The following is a 10,217-nucleotide window of genomic DNA, read 5'->3' as shown; positions in this document are numbered from 1 at the left end:
TGGCATGATTGTTGGTGCTAAATGGGCTGGTCTGAGTAGCCTGTTTGCGAAACTGCAGATCTCTTGGGATTTTAATCACAACAGCACTCCAAGGACGTGTCAGTTTAATGCCTCGTTGATACGAGAGGTCGGGTGAGAATGAGCAGACTGGTTGGAGCTGACAGAAAGGCCTCAGGTAACCACTCTTTATAAAAGTGCTGAGCAGAAACGAGCAGTGAAACAGCCTGGTCTGGTCCATTTGTGTTGAGGCTACAGATGAATTCATAATGTAACAGCACGACTACATGGACACAACCTGCCTTGTGTCAAGAGTCAAGGCTGTTCCTGGTGGCGTAATGTTGCGAGGTCAGTTTTCTTGGCACACTTTGACCTGCTTCACACCAATCAATTATGATTTCAATTTCACAGTCTTGCTGAGTATTGTTGCAGACTGTGTACATGTCTACCTCATGGCCACAGTTTACCGCCTCCAACTGCTACTTCCAGCCAGATGATGCACCACAAAGTTAAAGTCATCTCCAACTTGTTTCATGAACATGATAATGAGTTCAGTGGACTTCAGTGGCACCAAATCTGAATTCAGCAGAACACCTTTGGGATGTGGTCGAACAGGAGATCGGCAGCATGAACGTACAGCTCAGGCATCTGCAGAAATCAACGCGCAGCGGAATCTCTGATCAACTAATCTATGACATTAAGAACTGAGGCTGTGTTTTAAGCGAAGGGAGGCCTAGCCCAGTGTTACGGTGGTGCTCCTAATAAAGTGCTCAGTGAGCTTCATAAATCTTCAGTTAACTCCTCTGCCATCAATGACATTCAAAGGCTGCTGTTTGCATGGCTGTGTGGCTTTATAAATTAATACTCATAAATCAAGTCATAGTATTCCACTGTGGTAGCTGCTCATTGTCATCACTGGAAGTAGATTTATCACTAGATTAATCACAATGGTTGTAAAATGATTATGTTTTGTTTTTTTTCTAACATGTAATCATTTTGCCCGGTTGAAATTAAAATAAATGAGAAATTTGGAGGAGAAATTTCTCTTTGGTAGAACTGTTAGCTTCAAAAGACAACAAGTTGGAAAACCCTTTTTTTCCCCCCCGACATTAAAGATACTCAAAATTATGACAGATTGAAATGTATAAAATAAGCTGCAAATGAAAAAAAAAACCAACAATGAAATGTTCTGTATTTTGCACGAGTATTATCCTACTTAAATGTCAATATCGTTTCGTTATCATTATAATTGCCAATCGACAGTTTAATCCCGCTCTACCTGTAGCCCGCAAGCAGACAGGTAGTTCATTTTTATGAAGGATTTCAGTAACACTAAATGTGACCTTTGTTTTTTTGGACGAGTTAACCCCTGACTGTTACTTTGTGGTCCTCCAGGGGGCAGCAGCGCGCTGGAGCGCAATAAAACCGTAGAAGAAGAAGCCGGGCGGTCACAGTCTTCCTGTTTATGCTGTGAAACGTGAAAGTGAAGTTGTGTCGCTGGAGGTTCAGACGCGGAGAAACGTCGCAGGCATGTAAACTCCGGGTCCGACAGGCTTGTCCCAAAGGAAATGGACGAGATAAGGTCAGCATTCATTTGTAGATGTATTTCTTAAAAGTTGGCTGTTTGTTTGTTTTTTTGTTTTTTCACGACAACAGCAGCTGTTTGCGTCGCGAGAAAATGTCACAACAAAACTTCAGAAATCTGTTCCGACGTCGTTCAGCCTGTTTTAACAAAGTCACACAATTTAATTTACCGAACAACAGATTATTTAAATGAAACGTGAACTGCCACGATGACTTCATGTGACCGGAAGTACGAGTTTATGAACAGTTTATGGCTCATTTGTTGAGCGTCAGCTGCTGTCCGAGGCTCCTGTCCCTCCCACGGACACGTCCTAAACGAGCTGGACATGTGCCAAGCTGCACGAAAAAACATGAATAAAGACACTGAAAAACACGCGTCGTAAAGACCTCTTTCATCAACCCTGCAATGTGGAAATCCCAGAAATCCGGCCATCTAATGTTATTTGAGTTCATAATGCTGCAGGATAGTGTTGTCGGGTTTGATCCCTTTCTGTCTAACGGAGCTGCTTCGTGTGGTTTAAAGTGTGTGAACATGTGTGGAGGGCAATAGTAATTATTATTATTTTAACTATTAAGCGTGGAGAAAGTCATGAATCCCAATGTTTTGGGCCAAATACGTTGATTTTGATGTTGCAGCGACGCCGTGGGGATGAGCACTGTTTTCTTCACAAATGATTTACAGAGTGGACTTTTTGTAAATAACCGTCAGTGATATTCAATGACTGAGTTCAAAAGTAGATGGATAGTCTGGTAAGACTGAACATGACATCACGTTGCTGTAATGCAGCCTTTAAAACCTGGAAAAGAACCATATCACCACATTACGATATATTGCCCGATAGAACGACATGTTAAAAATACCAATATATCACTCGGCCCTAATTTGTATATATTTTACCCATTTAACATGTCTATCAAAACCAGAGTGAAAGTAAAATGACAATCTACTGGCAACACACTTCTTAAGATTTTGTGTTGGTCATGTGTGTCTCATGCTCATTTTTTTCAGTCCTTTGTTGGGCAACCAGCCGCAACCAGACCTCGTGTCTCCGAACTTGAGGCCGAGACACCAGGAACTGATCCCAACACCATGTGGACCGGTGAGATGCTGCACTTTCTATCCCAACTTAAAAAAAAAGATTGTAAAGTTTCTCAGCTCTCGTACTTCTGGAGATGTTTTCAGTTGTGAGTTTGGTCTTTGACTCTATCCCCTCCACCTCCACCTCCACCCCCCCCTGGCAGATAAAACCCTGGTCGGAGCTGTCGTGCCAGCTGAAGCTCTACTTCTGCTCCACCATCGCGTCTCTGCTGGTGCTGCTCGGCCTCACCGTCACCAGCATCTACAAGCAGCACATGGACACGGACGTGTCTGACGAGGACAACTTCACCGTGTCTCTCATCCAGCTGGTTGGAATACGTGAGTACTAACCGCTCCATCAGCAGGAGGGACTTACTGTCAGTGTCCTCAGGAAGCGGCGGTCACACCACACGGATGATCAAAAGCAGAAGTTGTCTTTAAGTAATCATGTGATGAAATCTGTGAAAGGGACGAATGCAACAGCTCACCGACGCCACTCTGTTGGTGCCGGTGATTCATTTTCTCCCAGATCATTTTACTTCCTCATTTTCTCCAAACACTTTTCATTTTGGGGCGTTCTTTTCTTGAAATTAGAATTCCACTTTTTCGCAACCAGGTGCATTTCTCCTCGATGTGGTTACTACGGGTCATATTCATTTTGCAGTCTCCAACTTCTCGGTAGTGATTCAGAGAAATGCCGACATTGACGAAAAGTAAAACGCAAAAAGCAGTCGCCTACAAGCTCGAACGCCTTATTCTGACTGTGGGAAACCAGAATGCTTGAATGAATATGTTTCGCAAATATTCTGAAAGCCTGAAAGAAAATGATAAATTGTATTGTCGGTCTCATTACTGTGCCTCCCACATTAATGGTGATCAGATGGAAAAACAAAAGAGCGGTAAATGTAGACAGCTACAAACTAAACTGGGTTCTTCTTTCCTCTCTCGGCTTTAATTAAACCACTAAAAACTCAACACTCTTGAGTCCAAATGCCTTTAAAGTGGCTCAGACGCCACCTCCCACCTCTGCCTTCATTCAGGTCTATGAATAGAAAAACAGACAGGATTTCTTCCTTAAATTTGTGATGTGTGAATCTGTGTTTCTGAGACTGTCACGCTGTCACCGCTCTTCTAAAGTGGAAATGCTCAGCAATAACATGGACTGATTATTTCACTCTTAAGTTTTGCAGCATGTAAAAACCACACACGTTAACACAGTTAACAACTGGATTTTAACCGGACGGAGTCTTTACCCACCGATGTGACTCATCAGGACAGAAAAGGCAGAATTCAATGTAAATATAATCCTGAATATAGTTGAAACCGCATAAAGCTGTTGCCTTCATGGATTAATAAAGATTTGACAGTTGTTCATATTTTATTTCTTACTGCCGTTAAAGAGAAGTGGGGAGAATAGTGGAAGAGAAGCAGCTGGTCTGCATTCACTCTAATGTTTACGTGATGTTTTATTATGTTTTATTATGCAGTACACTTTAAACGGTGGAGAAATTGGATCAACAAAGCTGCAAAGAAACTGATTCAACAGAAACATGTCGTTTGGTCTTTTATTTTTCATTTAAATAAAACTATATATATGCAAATGTTATTGACTAAATGCTTCATAAAACAGATCATCCAGAAATAAATCCACAGTGGGGGAAACTTGTAGGCTGCGGCTCTTCAAATGTAACATAATAATATAACAAACCATGATGAGCAGAAGAAATGAAATGAACACGGCATTATAAAGGATTTAATACCAGACAGGCACAAGATGATGGACTGGAAACAAAAACTGAAACATCTGCTTATGGAAATGCAAACATGAAAGTGTGGCCGCAGGGTGGAAATGAGCCGTGTTGAATGAAGCTCTGCTGATCTCGTCCCCTGCAGTGTTCTGCATCTACTACATCAGCCGCGGGGTTCTGCAGGAGAACCGACAGGAGCTGGCGGCCTTCGTGCTCAGCGTGTTGGGGGTCATGATTAGATCGGTGGTCAACTTCTCCGTGCTGGGGTCAAAGGGCAAGCAGGAGCTGCTGGTGGGTGGAAGCGGAAACATCACGCTGCATGATGGGTGGTTTGTCTGAACTCCTCGGGGGCTGTTTACAATTAACAATCACGATAAAGGAACCTCATCCATGATAATAATAATGACGGACACTCTGTCACAACACTTGAGCTCAGACCTGACTTAAACTGTCCCTCCGTGTTCGGACAGCCTGGCACCGTGTTTACAGCGTGACGGGACGTTAGTATGATCAAAGTGCTGTTTTCATGTTGTTTATCAAGAGCAGCCGTCACCAGCTCACGTTTAAATCAGACTGACCGGCCACGCCGACTCGGAGTACCGCGCTGCTAGACCGGCCTAAAGTTGAGGTTTACTTTCAGACAACAACTGCAAATTAAAACATATTTAAATGTTATTTTACTGCAAAGATGCAGAGAAGGTGGAATCGTTTGTTTTTTTGTTTTTTTCCAGCGCAGAGTAGCGTTTCTGAGTCGTCTTCCTCTCAGGCTGCACAGCTTCAACAACCTCACGTGGAACTGCTGAGCTGGTGCAACGGTCACATGACCTTGTCAACATCTTAATGAGCTCAGAGGTCGTATCAGGACAGTCAGGATGTTTGGAGAGTAACTTAATTTAATATTGTAATAACGTTATTCTCTTAAACCGGCAGCAGTCAAAAAGGACTCCCGTTTTCTTCCCGTTTAAAGGAGTCCCGGTTCCACCACTAGATGTCGCTGTTGTCGTTTGTATCAGCCGGCTGTAAACACGCCGGAGATCTGTTAAACTCCACGTTGATCTTCAAGTGTCGGACTGGATGCCGCCAGTTGCTGTTTCACTCAAAACCTCCTGCTTGAATGTTTGGATGTACAGCGAGCTGCTGCGTCACTCGTTGCTTCCTGTCTTGTTTCCGTAGGTTTACGAGTTTCTCCCGTTTGGTAAAAGATTTGCAGACGTGTCCTGTACGACCTCCGACCCGAGACGCTGCGCGCTCGCCGTTTGGAGCAGCGGGGCTGTGCGGCCCGCGTGGTGCGGGCCGAACATCTGGACGATAAGCGCCGGACAGATGTTCACTTTGCAGTTAATTATGAGTCCTCGTGACTGCTGGACTTTTCGTTCAGTGAAACATCTCAACATCGACCAGATAACTTGGTTCATTTTTTTATTTATTTTTTTTTTACAGACACTTCAGAGGATGAATCATAATGACTTCTACGACGTTGACAGTTTTTTTTTTTGTTTTTTGTTTTTTAGTAAAGTGTCCTGACAGCGAACGAATACTTGCGACCCTCAGGGTGAATGTTCATGACTCCAGCGGTCACTCGACTTCTCATTCAGCGCCGTCGCCTCGCTGAAAGTTTCACTATTTCCTCTCCAGTACGTCGGCTTACGGCTAAATTGCAAAACGAATGACGTCACCATCGAACCTCGTCCGGTTAATAATCGTTTACGTGTCGACGTAACGAAGCCCCCCCAAAAAAATGTCATCGGTAAATATTTGACCCCCCCGGTGCTGCTCGCTCAGATTAACGACGCTTCGTTTTGCAGCGACCTCTGATGGGATGTGTTGACCCTCCGGACCCGTTCCGTGTTGCAGGTCCGGTTCGTGTGCATCGTGTGCGTGGGCGTCGTGCACGTGTGCTGCACCTCGCTGCTCATCCGGAGGCCCAACATGATGGCGTTCCGTGTGGGCGGGGCCTTGGACAGCCTGCAAGAGCAGTACTTCCTGCTCAACCTCTGCTTCTCCATGGTGACCTTTGACCTGCAGGCGCAGGTACGTGTTTATTCCTGCAAAACGCAAACGAGGCGGGCGGGCGGCCTCCTCGGTGCGGACGGCAGGAATTCCTTGGTTTTGTATCGTTGTTGTTGTTTTTTTTTTTCCAACAACTGTCTCTCGGCGAATGACTGAACTGGTTGTGCGGAGGCATTTGTTATGATGGTGGAGAGAATGAAGCTTGTGTGGCGACGAGAACAGAAAGAGATCCCGTTTTTCTGGTTATGTCAGATGTCAGGTTGAATGATGCTTCTGTTGTTGGCTGCTTCGTTTATCCTCAGGTATTTATCGTAGTCTTTCTCACCCCGTTTCACCTCGTATCTTTTTTTTTCGTAGTCATAAAGTCACAACCCCAATTTTTTTGATTTTTTTGATTTTTTGATCCATTAAATTTCATTTTTTTTTTTCATTTCATGCAGAAAACAGTGCAGTAATACACAGGACCTGCATTTGTAAAAAAAAAAAAAAAAAAAAACATCCGTCCATTATCTACATAATCGATGTGAAACTGTTTGAAACACAGAATTAAAAGTCAGACTTCTTGAATCCCAAATTCGTTGACAGAAACTCTAATGAGAGCAAAACCAGTGAAGTGACGATGAAAGTTACATCATGTCAACATGTCATGACAACAGCTGCTATACGCTCACTTGTCCACGACCTTCTGAAATGGCTCCGCGACCCAATTTTTGGCCGCGGCCCGCCAGTTGAGAACCGGTGGTTCATCGAACACTTGCCGCTACAAAATGTCCGACCTACTGAAAGCCTCGCGTGCGGTTTTCCAAGTTTTAAAGTCGGCTCGCTCGTCGTCGTCGTCGGCGGCGGCGGGGGGGGGGGGGGGGGGGCGGGGGCGGGGCTCCGTTAACGCTGAGTCGTCGGTGTGAACTTTTCAGCTGTGCCTCTGCATCCTGATCACGACGACGGACTCGGCCATGTCTGCTGCCAACACCGTCATCCTGGCCGTCGGGGTGGTCTGGGCCTGTCTGACCGCCGCCGTGGGCGCCGTGGCGGTGAGCGCTCCCCCCCCCCCCCCCCCCCCTCCGTCGTCTGTTCACGCCGACGCCGTGAACCCGGCGCAACGTGACGCAGGGTGCACTTCGGTGTTGAGCTCAAACTCTCAAAGTCAGTTGTCGCAACCGCTTGTTGTGTTTCAGGTTTTAAAGGAGGTCAAGGTCTTAGTTTGGGTCTTCATGGCGCAGAACCTCCCTGAAGTGGCCTTCTTTGTTTATCTGATGTACACGGTAGGCTGACGACAACGTTTCTCTGAGTCCATGTGAGCGTCTGAAATAAAACTACAATCACTCACCTCTGGTTAAATCCATCACAACAATAACACTGTTGTCTGTGTTTCTTGTTTGTTTAAATATAAAACATATATATATATATATATATACTGTACTGTATATGCTGTGCATTTTTATATTTACTGGTTTCCACTGTGATTTTATTGCTGTCCTGTATCTATAAATGCTGCTGTAGTGAAAAAGATTTCCCGTCGGGGATTAATAAAGTACCGATCTCTCTATCAATCAATCAATCAGTCATCAGTTTGCCAAAGACATTAGTTCCATGGCAAAGTCTTTCCTCAAAGCAAACACTGAACTCCGTGTGATCCAGCAGATAAACAAGACAGCTTGTTAAAAACAGGTCACACAGCTGTGTAGCTGCATAACTTCAAACAAAAACAAAAACAACAAAAAGTTTGAGTGACTTCCTGAAACCTGTCGTTTTTAACGAACACGAATCACCCGTGAAAGCGGAGCCTTTGTTTGGGGGACGACGTTCGTCCGCCGTCACAGCGGCAGGTTGTTGGATTCAGTCCCGCTGAAGCGCAGCGTTTGTGTTCTCGGTCACGAGCGTCGTGCGCGTGGCCGAGCGCGGCGGCGCCGCCAAACAGCGTTTGGACAACAACAACAAAGCTGTACGACGCCGAGGAATACAATTCAAATGTGTTTACTTAACTTTAGACGCAAACACAACCGTTGTTGGTAGAACCGGGCTGCCGTTGACTTTGTTGTTGACAACAAGACGAGATCAAAACCCGGAATACAACAGGACCGCGTATCCAACGTTACGAAATAAGCAAATAAGCGTCTGATAAGTTACATCTGCTCCATGTAATCAGGTGTCAACAAAGAACAATATATCTTTTTTCTTTTTCTTTCTTCTTCCATGAACTTTCAGAAATGAACGCGGTCTGCTTTGGTTTCAGGTCGTAGAAAAGTGGTTCAAGGACCACTCGTACACTCTGGAGGCAGCGGCCGTCACCGGGGCTCTGATCTCCCTGCTCATCAAGGTGGTTTTATTGTGGGGCCTCATCAGACTGGTGCAGAGCTTCGGACAAGGCCTGAGGGAGAGAAGTGAGTTCCCCGTCCCACGTCGGCGCTTTTCAACACTTTCGCCGCCGCGCGTTCGGAGAACACGAACGAGCTCGGCGGCGTCCGAAGCCGGCGTCTCCGAGGTCCGCTGACCTTCGGCGGGTTCGTGTCTCCTCGACAGCTTCGGACCAAAAAAAAAATGCTGCAGTTAAACTAGTTTGTTGTTGTTGTTGTTGTCGTCGTCGTCGTTGTTTTTCCTGCAGTGTTCGCCTCCAGTAAATGATCGGCCGTCACGCGGTCTCGGACCGAGGACCGATCGACGCGAAGAAGCTCCGGCACCGACGCTCGGACCTGCATCCGCCACGAACTAAAGGATCGCCTCCCGTGGTTTTTTTTTTGTTTTTAAAACATTCATTTAGCCTCATGTGCTGCTTACTGTCCACGTGTATTTCATCTTCACCTGTGTGCCCGTTTACAGGGTGGAAACGACTCTCGTTATTAACGTCGATCTAGATGTGGACGCCCGTCGGGGTCGTGATATCTGAGCCGTCCTCGGTGTCCGCGTTCACTCCCGCTGTTAAAGTGCGTCGCCTCGATTGTGCTTCAGGTTCACGACGAGTGCTTCCCGTGCCGCTCCCGCCTGAAGCCTCCGACCGACTGAACTTTGACCTCCGGAGCGGTCGCGCTTGTCCAGATTTAAACCCGACGGAGGTCCGAGTCCGACCAACTCCAAATGTGTTGCGACTGTGTTGACGTGCGTGTGGAGTCGTTGGTACCAGGTCGCAGTCTGAGAGCGCATTCAAACATTTCTGGATAAAACTACATCCGACGCCTTCGTAGACTGAATTCAGAAGCGTTTTTAATTAGCGTTTGTACTCTGATATGAATTGTAATATCGTCAAGGTGCTTGTAATTTCTTTTTTCTTTTTTTTTTAAGTGGTCAACATCCTCCATTTCCAGAGGAACTTTTTAGCTCCTATATTACTTTTATGTTTCCTGCCTGTAAATTATAATCAGAGTTAAGTAACTTTTAAAATCTCTTAATTACATTTTGTCATTTTCGTTTCTGGACTACCGCTACTACTAACACTGGAATATTTGTATTGACAGATTTCTTTTTATGTTTTGCTGCACTTTAATACACTTGAGTATTTTTTTTTCATCCCAGGTTCTTAATAAAATATTAAAAAAAACAAGATTTCTTTTTGGATTAATGCTCCATAAAAAGTAGAGCCAGACTGTCGGTGGAGGGCCGATACCAAAAAGAGGAAGTGAAAAAAAATTCTGATGTCCACGTACCTTATCGACTGAAGCGGGGTTATCAAACACTTGTGACAAAGATATGTAATCCAGGATCCTCTAAAGTATCACGATGATATTTAATGTTCAAAATGACATTTTAACAGTGAGCTTCACTGGTAACGTAAACATTTGAAAATAACTACTAATTCAAAAAAATGT

The 10,217-nt window shown here is 45.1% G+C and overlaps 1 protein-coding gene across 3 annotated transcripts; it reads left to right on the top strand.

Moving 5' to 3' along the window:
* Positions 1–1,454: 1,454 nt before the first annotated feature.
* Positions 1,455–9,944, top strand: LOC138192600 (uncharacterized). 3 transcript variants are annotated; one of them, XM_069140101.1, is made up of 9 exons: positions 1,455–1,579; positions 2,591–2,681; positions 2,824–2,998; positions 4,553–4,698; positions 6,262–6,438; positions 7,332–7,448; positions 7,593–7,679; positions 8,651–8,798; positions 9,020–9,944. In XM_069140101.1, exons 1-9 carry the CDS (start codon positions 1,566–1,568, stop codon positions 9,037–9,039), a joined length of 975 nt encoding a protein of 324 aa, XP_068996202.1. In that variant the 5' UTR covers positions 1,455–1,565; the 3' UTR covers positions 9,040–9,944. The 3 variants fall into 3 exon arrangements, with proteins under 3 accessions (XP_068996202.1, XP_068996201.1, XP_068996203.1); XM_069140100.1 differs by having other exon boundaries at positions 8,651–9,944; XM_069140102.1 differs by lacking the exons at positions 7,332–7,448; positions 7,593–7,679 and having other exon boundaries at positions 8,651–9,944.
* The last annotated feature ends 273 nt before the right edge of the window (positions 9,945–10,217 follow it).

The sequence above is a fragment of the Embiotoca jacksoni genome, unplaced genomic scaffold, assembly GCF_022577435.1.
Source record: "Embiotoca jacksoni isolate LCO1_2020_lvr unplaced genomic scaffold, fEmbJac1.0.p SCAF_9, whole genome shotgun sequence".
NCBI classification, from domain to species: domain Eukaryota; kingdom Metazoa; phylum Chordata; class Actinopteri; family Embiotocidae; genus Embiotoca; species Embiotoca jacksoni.
Note: the sequence above shows the minus strand (reverse complement) of the source record. Positions and strands in the feature narration are given on the sequence as shown.